The 17,136-nt window shown below is 30.5% G+C and overlaps 1 protein-coding gene and 1 non-coding gene across 5 annotated transcripts in view; both read left to right on the plus strand.

Annotated features, from left to right (window-relative positions):
• Nucleotides 1–17,136, plus strand: part of LOC119685540 (KN motif and ankyrin repeat domain-containing protein 1) — a 45,436-nt gene that overhangs the window by 21,829 nt on the left and 6,471 nt on the right. For all 4 annotated transcript variants that reach the window (XM_038099846.1, XM_038099847.1, XM_038099848.1 and 1 more), the window contains 3 exons: nucleotides 3,406–3,449; nucleotides 11,734–11,966; nucleotides 12,691–13,129. In XM_038099846.1, the coding sequence (XP_037955774.1) occupies nucleotides 3,406–3,449; nucleotides 11,734–11,966; nucleotides 12,691–13,129 (716 nt within the window). The remainder of the gene's footprint in view (nucleotides 1–3,405; nucleotides 3,450–11,733; nucleotides 11,967–12,690; nucleotides 13,130–17,136) is intronic.
• On the plus strand, nucleotides 13,744–13,859 carry Trnal-caa. The gene is made up of 2 exons: nucleotides 13,744–13,781; nucleotides 13,815–13,859. It is a non-coding gene; the product is annotated as a tRNA-Leu (tRNA).

A 17,136-nucleotide genomic window follows, 5' to 3' on the forward strand; every position in this document is an offset into this window, starting at 1 on the left:
AATTTATTAATTGTAGTATATAAATACATTTTTGCATATTTGAAATCATTTGTTTGTATCTTAATAAAACTTCCCAAAAATCTTGTTCGAGGTTAGCAACTATTCAAGTTATGACAACATCAAAATATTTCTTAAAATAGCAAATGTAATAATATAAGCTTAAAAATCAAAAATCAAAAATGAAAAAATTTAAAAATAATTAAATATTATATTTGAGGCTGAATAATGAAATGTAGACTCAAAGGCGTCGGATTTGACTACCAGTTTCCGTTAAGTGGTTGTGCACTTGCCTACCATTTTAATCCATACAGACACGTTATTAGCTATTAAATTTTAATGTATTAGAAAAGGTTGTCAGAAACATAATAAATTTAGTGAAAATTCTATATTTTTCCGCGGGATTTGCTACTAGGTAAGCATTTCCTCCACCGTATCTTTGGCGCCTCATTTATCATAATTTAAGCAAAATTCTTTTTTCAAGAATTATGGGCTTAGACTTTCTTAACGTTAAGACTTAAGAGCCATAAAAATATACTATTAATTTATGGTACGTTCAACATACTCGAAATAATATCCATTCAAATTAATTACCACCACAGTTCAAAAAGATTCAACAGATATGAAATATGTAGAACGCGTGTAAAATAACGATAAAAGATACGTTATTTAAAAATAAATTATTTTAATACTATTTTAAAATTTAGAAACTGAAACTATCATATCTTTTTAAATATAGTATGCTATTCTTAAGTTAATGATTCCCGTCTTTAAAGGACACTTTTACTATCATACTTCAACCGAACATGAGCCCATTAAAGCAAGGCTGGAATTTTTAATTAAAAGCATTGGAGTAATATTTTCCTAGAAAAACATGTGTGCCACTTCTGGTAGAGTTTATTTCCATAATTTTAAGTTCACCCATAAGGTGCACATTCTCCATGAAAAATGTGAAGAAGGGGATTATTTTTATTTTAGTTTAATCAGAGTGCCTGAAGCATATTTTGGCGTTTCACATAAGTGGAACTGTTGCAGCAAATGGAAAACAGAATCAAAAGGTCAGAGTTTCGGAGAAGCACAGAAGCACAGAAGCACAGAAGCACAGAAGCAGCAACAACAGGAAGTGAAGTATGATGACTGCTTAAACTGCTGACATCGTAAAACATATTAAAATATATCTTCTTTTATTCGAAGATATTTTTTCCGAACAAGTGTTTTAGAATTTATGGTGAATGCCTCTGGAAATTAAGCAGAAACGATTATGTTGCATCTTTTTCATCTGGAATTTATTTTCTAATTTAGTGACATAATTATATTAGAATTTTTTTCTAAAAAAATATATATTTTATGGTTATCGTAGCAGCTGTGCCTTTTGTGTGATATTTTTTTTTTTTAACGTAAAATGGAATCACAATTTTGCATAACATAACACAAATTTATTTAAAGTTTTCTTTAATTTTTCAGTTTTCATATATTTTAAATAAATATCACAGATAATGGATATTCACTGCAGTCGACAGAGCTGTCAGTTCAGAAATTGTAAATAACAATAATCGTTATCAATTCTACTTAAATGGTATTATCGTTGATAGACTCACATCAATAAAATATATTGGCTTTATCTAATAAGTTAGCATTTATTTAATATCGTTTTAACATACTGAGAGGGCCTTTTACATTATTAGTATATTTCCGTTAATCATAAACTATTATCAGTACAGTTTCAACAATACAAGCATAAACTATAATTCCTCATAGACTGTAAAAATGACTAAATTTATTATTTATAGAGTTTTATGGATTAACTAGAATTATCTATTAACATTAGTTTTTTCCGAAACAAACAAAAAATCCTTCGGAACAACTAAGATCAAAACAACATACTTGATCAGTATAATTTGTTGATCAATATATTTTTTTCAACAGATTTTCACATCTTCAGATCACATATTACCTAATATGAATAAATGATAAAGGAGTTAGCTTAAGCCTGAAATAATTTTAATACCTATATTATATTTGATCAATTAAAATAAATATTAAACTGTGCTTATTTTATATAGCTTCGCGATTTAAATTTACTCAGAATGTTAGAACAATATTCTGTCATGTTATTGAAACATGATCTTTTTCAATATATACACTATGTTGTTCCGTTTTTTCCCTGTCAACCGATTGTTAATATTGTGCATTTTCTTAATTGACCTCACGTTGTTCTGGCGTTCCGTAAGCTCTGTTTGTTGTTTTCCGAATTTATCCTATTTTTATTGGTGAACTATTTCTGGTATGTAACTCAAAGATTTTTTTTGATTAATTTTGATTTATTAAATTTGAAATTATTTCCTTTTAAAATTTCGAAAAAAGGAAAGATTATCTAGATTATAAAGAAACAAATTTTGCGCTTTTGTCAGACCAGCTCAAGGCATATCTTATCAGTGTTCGCTCTAGTCCAATAATATTTCATAAAATATGCATCTTAATCGGGTGCATGGAACCAATATAAGCATGAAAAATAAATATATTTCAATTGATCTATTTACAGTTAGTATATAATATCTTTTGTTGGCAATGAGATATATCTCACTTAAGGTATATATCTATATATTAAACTTCTATGCGGGTTAGTTTTGTTATGAATTTTTTCTAAAGTGTTACCTCAAACAACATAAACAGTGTTCATACTAATGACATTTCAAAAAACATTTATACAAAAATAGTCCTGTACTACTGTGGAACTCATAAATATCATAAAAAAGCCGCTTAGGCTTCTTTTAGCCGAAAATAAACCATAAAACTTTCAGCTCCAGTGAAATAATTTGCTGCTCTACGCTTGCTTTTTGATTTAGTACGTCATGCTCTGCCTTAGCCACTCGAAGGAGGGACGGCAAACAGTATGATGCTGTGTGGCACATTGCATAAATCATTGTTGCAGCAAATAAATAAATATTCGAAATAAATAAGAAACAAAATAATTTTCGAAAATATGAAAATTAAAAACTGAAATCAACAAATTTCATTTTTATATGTTGTATATATCCAATCCAATCCTGTCGGCACTCAGCAATCGGCAACAAGATGCGGTGCGATTAATTCACTTCTACTGCACTGCTGCTTCAGATACGTGCTGCATGATGTGCATTCTCTTTGCCGCAATTCGTAATTAATTATTAAAAATTTCCGCCTTATGATGTGTGTTTTTGGTGTTGAATGATGCATGATGTTGAAGTACAGTATATGTGGTTGTGCTGTATGCTGCATTCGTTGCATGCAGCATAATCACGTACAATTATACACTATTCTTACTCTTCCCAGGTCTACGGCCAAAATTCTAATCTAATTAAGCAACTGATTTGAAAGATTTTGCCTGTGCTGCTTAGCAATAAATTAAATTTCCTTTTCTTATTTCAGGTCTCTTGTAATGCGTTCACAGCGTGCTTTTTCTGAGGAAAATGGTAAGTCAACAGAGAAATTATTTATTTTTTTATTAATTTGAAATTCATAGTTAAATTAATTTTTGAGTACTTGAATATAATTTTTAATTGAAATTAATGTTATAAAAATTTTACTTCATTGTAAAAAAATGTTACTTTACTATATCTAGCTGCTATCATTCCCATAAAAAAAGGCTATACATTTTCTTATATACTTTTTATAAATTTACCTTCAATTGTTGATAGGTATACCATTCATTTCTTTAAAGAATGTTAATGGAAAGTATCTGCAGTTTTGTGGTACATTTTTAAACAAAAATTCCATTTGCTTTCCCTTACTATTACACCAAACTGAAACAGCACGTTATAGAAAATCCCACTAAACACTCAACATAACCTTCTTTGCCGCCAATCCAAACTTCGATGTCGTTTTTAAAGAGTCACGAACCTTTGACCATACTCGCTTCTGTTGGATATTCTCTTAGTTAATGGATATTCTCTGAAATTAATTCGATTTTGTTGCATTTCAATAGTTTTGCACTAGCGATAATGCATCGAACAAATCACGTCTGACTCCGGCGTTCATTCGAATCGCATCATCTTATCATAAACCGCATTAATTTTTGGTATGCCTTTGCAGCAGTTTACATTTTTTGTATTAATAAAGAATCACTTAGTGTATTTTAGAGATACTTCACTAATTTTTAAATATATATATTTTTTAGCTAACGACGAATTGCACAACTACATTTACTAGAATATGTAGGTTACGTTCGAAAATAATTGTCGGACAGCAATTTGATACTTTTCTCATTTGAACTCGCATTTGCTTATCCTTTTAATTATATCCAAGCTTAAATATGCTTATTATTATTCAGTTGAATATAGAATATATAAATAAGAGAAATAAGATAACGAGGTTAGCTGCTCTAACCGTTGTTCTTATCTAACTCTATGTGGTATCTTTAGTAAACTCTTTATTTTTCCAAATGAATTTTAGTATATCTGATAACTACATCTTCACTATCTTTGTCAGGTCAGTGAGAAAAATCTCTAGAGACAATAAGACGCTTTCTGATTGATTGATCCCTCTATGTCATGTAACTCTTGTACTCTTTCTTTATTCCTCTTGTTGAATTACGACACTGTTGAAACATATCAACTCGGTAAAAATATCTCTTTCTTTTTCTATATAACATAATCTAGACCAAAACAGTCTCACTGTTCGTTTATAAAGCATTCGTTACTCTAACAGTTCTCACTTCGAAGCATATATTGAGGCTATGTAAATATATATTCTACTGAGGCTATATATAGGTATGTACGTAAAGTTTTTAAAAATTATATGTTTGCATGTGCGAATATTTTTGCTGACAGGGATATTGGATGAACAGGGAAAGAATAATTTTTATATTAAAGCTCTTTTCGATGGTAAAATAATAATGAAGCATAAATGTGATTGAAATTAAGTCCGTTTAATTTTAGCTTAAATGCTTTCATTGACTAAATTGTGTATTCAACACAGTCAACAAATGCTCGCCGCCTATCAGATTTTTATCAATTAAATGAAGTATGCGGTATTTGCATATTTAATAGCCGATAATGCAACCTGTTTCTATGTGCGCCGGCGGACCGGCAACAAGACCAAATGCGTTCAGTTTACTTACGCAATATCAACACAACAGCCGCACAACAGCTACAACAACAATGAGCGGTTAAGTGCCGTGAAAACTGCGAAGGTGGAAAATGAAAACAAAAGTGAAAATTTTATGAATGAAGTGATTTGCATCTGAAATTTATGAATGAAAACAAGACTGAAGCTGAAGAAACTGAAGCAGAGATACACCAGGGAAGGGGAAAGCATTTAAAAATGTAGCTACTATGGGCCATGTTTAACTAAACGCCATAAACAGAATTGTCGAGAAGAGCATGCTGCATGGTGTAAACGTGATTCGGAGATATGCACAGTTAGTGAAAACGTAGGCGGCATTTACGTGTTAAAGAGTATGAGGCGAAAGAGTATGAGTTTTTAGTCGAAAGGTTAGCAGATGTTTTAAATGAGATATTTAGTTTCATAAGAGTTCGAAACCTATTCCCATGTGAGGTTGTCACGGCCGCGGTGAGTTGACTAGCGCTACGACTTTTACACTCAAAGTTGTAAGAGAACCAGCGCTGTGAACAACAGTTGGCAAAGCCAGTTAAGTCGCCCCCACACAAGATTCTGTATGAAATTATTTCAGGCTTAGAGTTTCAATTCAAATGTTGTTTACACAGATTTCGCTAATTCAAAGCTTAAAAACTGCTTAGACGCCTACAACTTCAGCGATTTAAGGTTATCGACTGAGCAATGAATATTCGATGAAATTAGCAAAAACAATTTGAAACTTGGTTTATAAATTCGGTTCAACAATCAACATATTTTTGGTTTACTACATTAAATAAATAATTTAAAACTTTAAATTAGTAAGTTTAAAATTTATTTTATTAATTTGCGATGTCTGAAATTTCAGTTGAGTGGGTTGCACTGGTTTAGTCATCTCTAAAGTGCAACATTTTAAGATCTGAATTTCACCGCCTTTGCCATAAATTGCCTTGAAACGATTTTCTTGCTTTCCAAATAAAAACGATGTTCAAGGCGTTTACCTTTTAAAGCGAAAATGTATTTTGACTTAAAGTTATTGTATCTTTTTACTTAACGATTATGTCAAATGTGTTTGGTTGCGTTTTTCTCAATTCATGCAATTTCATCCGTTGCAGTAAAGGCGTTGCATTTTCCTAACGGTGCAGTGCAGTTGTCAATACGATAATTGCAACGTCCCAACGTCCCATAACTACGCCAATCAAATGAAGTCTTGTGCTTTATTCTAGCAAAAATGTATCTCAACATACTCGTCTGTGTCTGTAGCACATATTGCGTGGGCTGCATATGTATCTGCTGCGAATGCATTTAATGTTCGCAGTTTTCAACATCTTGTATCTAATAGATGAAAAATTCATGTCTTTCAACTTGCCATGCATTATTAGTATTATTAGTTACCACAATGCGTTTTCTGTCTTTTGTTATTTATTGCCAAACCAATTTTATATTGCTCAAATGTTGTAATAAATAATTTTATAATTAAAAAGAATGAATTTTTCAGTGGGTGCAAATATTCGTAAGCATGCATGCATCAATGACTGCTGTATGGGTATCTTTGGTGTCGTACGTTTGGGCGTTAAGTGACCCACTTTATTACTTTGTCTTTTAGTTTCGCATTTTGATCGCAGTATTTGGCAGTAAATTTTACTGAAACTCGTTTTGACAGATTTTTTAAAATATCAATTTATTCGGCCTCTGAAGGCATATCAAATTGCAGGTTTTAATAAGGTGATTTCTGGCTGGACTAAAAAAATGATAAAACTATTTAATCTATTTAATGATGATATTGTTAAAGTTAAAGATGTGTTCTTAGTTAAAGACATGTACTTTAAAAAGTATTTAAGTTAATTGGTATAGTGTTTAAGTAACTTCTAAATAAGGTTTACATTTAAAATGGGATTTAAATATGGGAATGAACTATTATCTTCTTCCATTTTACATGTTTCATATGCAATTTAACAGATGTAGCATTGAAGCGCTAGAAATAATAAAAAAAGAATTATTAGCTATAAAGTGAAGAGCATACAATACATGACTCTTCAAACCGTCTTCGTTTGATAACAAAAAAGCACTTATTTAAGAGCTAACAATTCCTGATGTAAGACGATTCATTATTTGATCAGTGTGGATCAGTGTTTTGAAATTTACCAAAAATGTGCAAAAATAAAACAGTAAAATGTTATTACTTGAGCTTGATTGAAAAACTGATGCAAAACGTGAAGAGAAATAAAAAATAAAAGGTCGTGAATATATCTAAAATAGTTTACGGTTCATTAAGTGCTAATTTTCGGCAGTAACTTTTAACTATTCCCTGTATTACCAAGGTTTGTATAGTTCTACCACATACCTTAGAACAAGTCATTATAAAGGGCAAAATGTAGAAGTAGTAGAAAACGATAAATATTGTGTCTACGATAGGTGGATCAATTGTATCCATTGTTCAAGAAGACGATAAGCGTAATGATACTCACAGAGTAAAAATAAAACGACACACCGCGACGAGTAATGTACCGTTATAATACAATCTGTGTCGTTCACGATCTGTCAAGGGCAAGGGACGGGAGAAAGAAGAGTGTAGATTTTACATTGAATTCGCTCTCAAAATGTTTTGTAATTTTATTAGGAAGTTAAAAAAAATATGCAAATATTATTATACAAGAAAATACTGTTTATAATAATTCTCATTACTACCAACCATTGTATCTGCCATCATTTTTATCTTGTTTTCTTCGTTTTCAATAGGCTCTAAAATTCATACAAGTTCTATTTACCACACTTCACTTAATTAAAAAAATAATAATAATTATTGTTTCTCAGTTAAGTTCTATATTTGCCCCGATATTCTTAAGTGCGACTTAGCATTGAGGCACCAATAAATTTAACGCTTTAAAATATGAAGATATTATCATCGAATATGCAAAGAGTATGAGAGTATGGGAAATAGTGAAGAGTTCTAAAATGCGACTTGTGGACAAACGTTAAAATTAGAATATATTTGTATGTCACACATAGATAAAAACAAGATACTACAAATTTTGTACACAAGTAGAAAAAAAAACTTGTGTATCATTAATTAAGATTCACACGAATCTTATGATTCTGGGCGGTCCTAATTAAGGAACTATAATCATGTAAATGATCAAAAATGTTTACATTTTATCAACCTAAAATTATAACTATAGGGGAATAATAATGGGTACGAGTAGTAAAGTTTAATAACAGTAGCAAAAAATATAAAATTTGTGTTATGGAAATTAGCTATTTGAAAAACTTCAAAAACCCTTGGCCCTAATCCAAATTTTTTATGATCGCTCGTAAACATAAAATAATTACTCGACATTTCGTGACTTTCAATGTCCAATTTTTTAATGTGATCTGCATGTTTAATACAACAACAACAACAAGAAATCCAACTTTACCAAATTAGCCTACTTAGTATTGCACGTAAGCAACTAAGTAATTGCTTACAATTCTGCAGCTGTTGCTAGCCATGTCTTCTGCATTTCGGTCTTTTGCTACAAAAACACAACTACAAATCACAGCTGTTGGATCCGTTGGTTCCGTTGGTTTATTTCTCATCAATGGTCGTTTGGCTTTGTTCAACCTGTTGTTTGTGTTTCTTTACAGTTGCCAATTCGGACGTCTTGAGTTAATTGCTAACTAAAGTCATTCGTAAATGAAAATTCATTCAGTCACGCATGCGCCTACTTGGTTTTGAACGCGTCGCTCTGAACGCCTTCATGTAATATAGTCATTAAATTTTGGCGATGCATGGCGACTACTTAATTAGTATTGTAAACTCATTCAGATATTGGCAGGCGGACAGACTTATGGTTGAAGTTATATGACCACATAAAATTGTTAAATCTTGTGATTTGGTTTCGATAAAGAGGCTGCAACTTGAAATACAGGCTTGATGTGTGGATTTCTTAGTGAGTAAATAGAGTATTGCAAAGTCTACTTATCATCATACGCATAATTATCATTTAGTTTTTATCTATACAGTCGCATTATACTAAGTATGATGATTATGTACTGAGACTTCGTATTCTCTTTACGACAAAAAAGAAAGAGTGTTATTGCAATTATCAAGTCTTACATACTCAAAAGTTCCCTCTTTTTTCACTTTTTCAGATACTTTGCTTGGTAGTCACCAGTATTTATTTTTGTTGTTGTTGTGTTATTTTTTAGTAAAAATCTTATCAATATTTCTTACCTCTGTTTTGCTTACTTTCTGTTTTCATATCGAAGATTAGAGCGCTTTTCTTGACAGAATGACTGACTGACTATGCAGAAAGGGTTAGAAGCGGTAAAATAGCACGATTTTCTACAGTTTCTGCTATTTGCCCTCACGCCTGAAGTATGTGGAGCTCGTAAAAATGCGATAAAATTATTTAATTTTTATTTTTATATTTGAAATTTAATGACATTTTCGTTAACACAATTTCAGTATGAAAATAAAACGCCTAAAATATAGACGACGAAATTTAAAATTTATGAAAATCAAAAGAAATCCGTACAAGTATATCCGTATATTCGTATCTTTGTATCTATAAATGTTCTTGAACGTGTTTTTGGTGCTTTGGTGTTATTTGTGGCATCGGTTTGCATATGATAAAAGGCAAAGAAATCCGAAAAATAAAAATCCAAGATATCTACATGCTTCAAATAAAGTTCAAAGTAAGTTTATGTTTGTCCAAATGGAAAAAGAGAAAAAACAGGGCTAGCAAGCCAACAGCCAACATAAAAGCAGGTAGAAATCCATTTCGAGACACTGTCATCTGCAATTTGTGTTTTGTTTCTGGACTTTGTTTTTTTTTTTTTTGGATCATAATTTGGCCTTTAAGTCTGCCAGCGAGTTTTTATTTGGCTTAAATTTGGCCTTTAGCTTTGGCAATTAAATTTTTAGATTCGGATGGAGCGAGGCAGGTGTGGTCGCTTGTAGCTTTTATATGCCACATATTTTGTGGTTTTGTCTTCCTAAGACTTAAAGCACCTAAATTTGGTTTTTGTGCTTTTGTAAATTTTTGTTGGTTATTTCTCGGAAGTAATTTTTCGTGATTTTAGATACGTGGATATTGTATACTTGACCTTGAAGTTCGAGTTAAGCTGAAGTTGTGTTTACTTATGAAAGATTTAATGGTTAGGAGAAGTAATTTATTAAGAAAATTTTTTTGATTGTATGATTAAGAATTTTTGGAAAAAAATTTTGATTTTTTATTATATATCACTTATTATTTAAGTGAAATGTAGAGGTGTTGTTTTGTGGTCGGATGTTGTGGCAGTTATAAGTGCTTTTTACCTCTTTGGTTTTAGACAAAGCAAAACACTGATCAAACCGTACTCCTACAAAAACATTCTTAAATTCTCCAGAGGTAATTTAGGGTTGATAACAGGTTTCATTACAGAACATTATAGTTTGAAATATCATCTTCATAAACTACGATTATCTGCTAATTCGGAATACAGATTATGCTTCGAAGATGAGGAAACTACAATCAAAGTTCTTTGTGACTGTCCAGCTTTAACAACTTACAGAAGAAACTTATTTCATATGGAATTTCGGACACTAGAACAGATTAAGACAGATCTGGACTTTGTTCACAAGGTTTTAAAGGGCTTTGTGTAATCTTAAGTGACATTGGTGCAATAGGACTCTTCTGGCCTATCTCGTCGAAAATTTTATTAATAATAATAATACTTCTTTGGTTAGTTTTGGACTTAACAATGTATCACTTGTTTCATTTCGATCATAGATCAGGAGAGTTGCTCTTGATATTAAAAGGATTGCAAATGAAAACTTTATATTTCTTACTGAAGTGAATTTTTTTTACATATTGTAATAATTTTCAGCTATTAGTTTATTTAACATACTAGTAAATATGAAACAAGTTGTTAATTTTGTAGATTTTATTAGGTATTGTTGATATAACATAACCATATAACATTATATCTTATAAACTATTACTAAATTTTTACATTTGCCTGCAAATATGAGTACAATACATACAGATATTTGCTATCTACAGAAAGCCGTGCTAACTCAGCTATTACAGGCATGAAGATTCGAAGTAGTTCTATCTAGGACGTTACTTATAGCTATCATATCTCTTACTTGGTTATAGTCTAGAAGGCACGACGAGAAAGTGAGATTTCTAATTCAGAACGATGACCCATTCTCTAAGTTATTATATGTAATTTGTGTTGTATATAATTATATAGATTTACTTTTTGTATATAAAAAACGTTTTAGAAATATTTGAATATGAATATTTCTCAACTTAAGTTATTTAACGACAGAAAACTTGACTTTGATTTAACCATTAATTTGAAATGAATCTGCTTACTCCTACGTCCGCCTCAAAAGTATCAAACATCAATTTATAATTATGGTAATTTTCGTTTTGAATTCAAATTTCATAGTAGCATTTCTCATCCTCTTTGAAACTGCACATTTGTCATTTCTGGAGAATTTCAATTGATATCTGTTTACGGATATCTGTTATGGAAACCAAACCTACCACATGCAGCTGCTTCTGCAATCTGCAATTCATTACAATGAAGAATTGCTTTGGTTAACATATTTTAGTTGTAAGACTTTAAGACTTTAAGACTTTAATTCTTTTGATTGTTTTATTAAAATATCTTTTGTTTGCATTGCTGTAGGTCGCTTGCCACAAACTGCAAATGTGCGCAGTTGCGATTGCTGCCCGTACGGGTACCACATTGACTTGGATTTCGTGCGCTACTGCGAATCGCTGGCAAATGCTAAGCCATCAGAGGAGGAATTGCGAAGACGCGCCAATCGGCGTTCGCGCATATCAATGGAATTCATGCTGGGTATGGAGAGCCTCTTCGAGCAGTGGGATGCCGCTGATCGCGTTCAAGCTGTGCCAGAGGTGAGTTTTAAATATGATAAATGAATTAAAATGCTAGACTTTTCAATCATCTTAGTATATGTTTATTATTGACTGCAAAGTCGGTGTTTAAGTGAATGGATTTTGAACGTTAGCATTGATCCTTCTGATGTTTCACATATTTGTGTAAGCCAATACGAATATTAGGAGTCGTAGACTCTTCAAATTGCCGCAGACTTTTGATGAAAGCCATTTTGCATCTCAATAATGCATCATTAAAAATATTTTCTAGCATGGATCTTATTTGTTGCAAATTGCAGCCGTAGACTTACACTTAATTAACATTAACCAAGACAAGAATCAATTGAAGTGCTTATGCTGTCCGAGTCAAACATTTCAGGCACCCTGTCAGGAAATTACTTTGATGTGGCAGTAATTAAATTTGCTTTTCTTTCTTCTTGTTAGTGAAAAGTTTTTATAATCGTTATTTTATAATACTTTATGGCCAATTCGTGTCATATTCAGAATTATATGCGGGAGTAGTCTATGCTGATATGCTGCATTTGTGCAGAGTTTGCCTAATCGAGAAATTCGTCACAAGATTTAAACTTCAAAGTGCGCAAAAACAGTGTCTGCACTTCTTATGGCGACAGTCTGGCAAGGAGTCTGCTGTCTTTTAGTTATGTCTTGTAAAGCATTTCCACTTTGTATAAATTAAGAGATTTTCACACTTTCTTTTAAATATTCTATGCTTTTCATTTGACAGGTAACGTACGAAACAGAACCAGATTCACCACGCCTTCCACACACTTCCACTCCATATCAGCAGACACGTCCGCGTTCGTCATCAGTGCCACGATTCACTTACGGTGGCCTAACACGTGCTGAGTCACCATTTGGCACTGCATCATCCACTTGCTCGTCTATAAGAGGCACTGAAAGTGATGTGCCCTATACACTGCGTCGCACAAAAACCACCATCAGTCCCCCAGAGACGCGTGCATTTTTACGTGATGCGCTGGATGAGGTATGCAGCGATTTTGAGCGAACTCTGGAACGTACTTCGATGAGACGCAAGAAGAATGGCGTGGCGTTTAATGGCGTATCCAGTGATCGCAACAACAATACCACAATCAAAATGAATGGATTCAGCTCACACGAGAAGCGGAATGGGTATGCGTGGGAACCTTGCTTTGATGTTTTCGGTAAGTGTGAAGTGTTTAAATGATTATGTCTTCTGCTACTTGTGTTGATGCAATCGTGTGGCGAAGCTGTCACTACAATATTGGAAAATATAATTCAAATGGACTTAGACAAAACAAAATTTATGCGCGAAATTTCAAATAAATTGCAAATGACAATTTTTTTATTTATGGCGCCATTATTATAAATACTTGAAATGTCAAATGGATAATCGCGTATTTCTGTCAATTTTAGGAAAGCTGCAGTTTAGGCGCCAAAATTTAATTGTCTTAAGCCCTGCATTTCAAAATTTTAATCTGACTAGCACAGATTTGGCATCAGTTCCATTTAATGAATCAAAAAAGTTTTTTATTTTGGGATTTTTAAATTTAGTTTATTTTTGCCACAACTTGAAAATGTTTAGAAAATTATTTAAATACTTGTAGTTCTTTTATGAATTTTATATTGTATATATGTATGTTACGTTTATTTAATGTGTTTTATATTAACCAATTTTTTAGTTTTATATCCAATAAAATTAGGATTTGCTTGATCGAAATTAGAATTCAAATATAAATTGATAAAGTTGTGAATAATTATTAATATAAAAATAAAAAAAAATCGATAGTACAAACATGTCAGGATGGCCGAGCGGTCTAAGGCGCCAGACTCAAGAGCAATCTTACTCACACTGTGAGTTACTGAGCGTTCTGGTCCTCTCTGAGGGCGTGGGTTCGAATCCCACTTCTGACAAAAACTTTTTTAATAAATTTATAAATTTTTTATTTCAAAAATAAATTTTTAATTTGAAGACTTATTTAAATAAAAAACAGTTAGTAAAACATTTATGTTTTGTTAACAAAAAATGATTAAATTATTATTATAAACATATATAGAATGTCTTGAGGTTATTACATACTTTATTACATATTTAGTTTTTTAAATTTGAGAAACTTCAATTGAATTCCAATAACAGAACCACAAAAATTCAACAAAACATATACGGTTTAAGTATATTTAATAATTACTTTGCAAATTTTAAGTAAAATTCTAATTAATAATTCGATTATGTTACGAAATGTAATAAAAAAGTATTTTATTTTATTTATTGGAACATTGTCAATTTTTTTATTGCCGAAATATTTAAGGTTGGGCTTTATGGTAATCCATTTGCTCCATTGTAGGTGGGATAGCACAATTAATTTAAAAGTTAAAAATATCACAGTATGAATTCTAATTTTTTACTTAAGTTTTTTGTTATTTTAATTTTATTTCCATCAAAACTTCTCACGTACACTTAATAGGCCTAAATTAAATACGTGATTAATGCGATTTTTAATTGTGTCAAAACAACTAAGATAAATCAAATGAACTCTAAATCAAATGCTCATGTTTTCATAACAACAAACATTTCTATCGCAGAGCAATGATATGCCAGATATATTTTTTATTTTTTGAAAATATATGAACTATTCTGCTTCGTTGTTGATGATTCATTTTTTGATTTTTGTAGAAAAAAAAACAACTTAAGTATCTAAATATCTTAAAACAAAAATTCTCACAGTAAAAACACGTCACACGCGAAGACTATAAATAGTCTAGTTTTCTTAAAAAATAGATTTGAAAAATTGCCTTGATTCTTACATAGCCAAGTTGAATGTTTTTAGTATTTTGAGATATTATTTTTTAAATTAAGTTTTTATTTTCTTTAAATTAATTGTAAAAGTGTGTACGTTAATGGTCAAAATTTTACACAGTTTAAGTACAACAAAAAAAAAAAAATAAATAAATCAATGTTTCAAAAGTCTACAGAAATATTATTTGATATAATTATTTAATTAGGTTTTAAATAATTAAATATTGTAAATACAATAGTTTAATTTAGTGAAATTAGTTCTTATATGAAATATAGAACCGAAAGGAACCGCTCGTAAGAAAGGTTTTCTATAGAAATTTTTAAGACCGATGGTAAGAGACAACTTGTTGTTGTCATTACGGATATATGATTAGATGCTTTTTATTCTCTATTAAAATATTAAAAAATAATTATACTTTTTATATAACTTTAATAATTTTAAACTTAGTAATAATATTCAATGAACCTTTGACAGGATTCAAGTCTTCTCCAATATCATTATTACTCTCATTATTATTAATGATATTTTTTTTTCCTTTAAAACATAAAAACAAGTCCACTTGGAAGTGACATTTTTAAAGTATAATGACAACCGCAAATTATAATTCTATCCATTGTACCACAAAGTTCAATCAGCTTGACTTTTGTGGCTACCACTGTGGCTGTCTCAATACTGTTGTATGTTTTCACATGCAAACCACATTCGACTACTAATTATGGTTGTCAATCGTATCTTCGCGAGGCATAAGTTAACTACCTTAGTAACTTATTTACATTATTGAGATTAAATTTATTCTTTTTGTTTAATTTTCCTTCTTTTTCGCTACTGCTATTATTGTTATTATTTTTATTGTTGTTTTAATGTATGGGGCATGCCGCACAGTGGGACATAATGAGCAAAAATCCGAAAAAAGTCAATAGGTAGATAAAGAATTAAACTCAAATATGTGTTTTGAAATTTTTTTGTTTAAAACAGAAAAGTTCTAAAGGCTATAAAGTTATGAACATCTATGTTAGGTTAGGTTAGGTTAGGTTATACCGGCGATCAATAGTTGATCAGCTTAGGTCTATTGGCCAACTGTGTTACCATGTATATAGGAAAAACTCAGGGCTTAAATCACCTAGAACCTATGGTAGATTTTACCATCTATGATATTATTTATTAAACTAAGATTCTTCACATGATTTTGAATTGAATATAACAGAAGTTAAAACTCTTAGTAATTTTAGTAATATAAGTCTATAGTTAACATAAATATTGCGAATAATAATTGCTAATAAAACTTGAAACTCCAATTCACATATTCTTTAATTTTGATTTAATTTTCAATCATATTTTCAGATAATCTAAATATATTCAATGCGGTTCTTCTTGTTTTGTATATATTTATTTCAGCGAAGACATACTTCGTAGGTGGTTCAAAAGTAGGCAATAGTAATATTCAGAGAGGCTAATGACTTTCAAACATTTTGTTATTAAATAATTGAAAACAAAAAAAATTGTTTTGCTTTTAAACAAAATAGCTTATCTGCAAAGATGAGCTCCGTTTTTCTAAAATTATACAAAAATTACTCATTGAGATTCATTCCAACGTGTATCTATCAGATTTTTATTCACTTGTTTATTCTGCTAATATATTTTCTTAGTTTCAAAAACACACCAAAAATTGTTATCATTATCAGTATTTATGAGAATTAAATGGAACTAACATTATCTCTTTCATTAGTCAAATGTATATATATTTGCTTATGTGGGAGATTTAAAAATCTTAATATGAGATAGATTTTCGCCAGTGCGATTTATGTTTTGTTTAGAAATGGGAAGATATTTAGTAAAATTATTAATAATTATAAATTATATTATTAATAAATATGTGTTTTGATTTATTAGTTCGATAAAGTTAATTATTATAAGTGTTTGTAGTAAACTTAATATAATGTAATAATTGTTAAATAACTTAAGTTTCTAAAGAAGTTAACTTACAACTAATATACCACTTGTTAATATATGAAGAACATCCGCCAAGTAATGATAGAATTATACTTAACTGTGTGAGAAGTATCTGAAAGCTTTCCCAAAACCGATAATGTATTGTATGATATACCCTGAAGGATATTTAAATGAAGTTGTACTTCGCACCTAATGTCAAGCTCCAAAATATATATTGAAATAAAACTTTAATCATAAGAGTGTTTTATTTACTTTTACTTTTGCAACCACAAAACGGATAACCCTGTTTAATATACATAACGCAAGTATTTCTATTCGATTGTACTAAGTATTTCACTTTATTACTTTTTATAGGCGACATTAACGATAATGATTACAGCGTTTGACCTTTTCTATATATGTTATACACTCGTATATATATATTCATATGTACATATGTACTC

Source organism: Teleopsis dalmanni, chromosome 2 (assembly GCF_002237135.1).
Source record: "Teleopsis dalmanni isolate 2A chromosome 2, ASM223713v2, whole genome shotgun sequence".
Classification (NCBI taxonomy): Eukaryota; Metazoa; Arthropoda; class Insecta; order Diptera; family Diopsidae; genus Teleopsis; species Teleopsis dalmanni.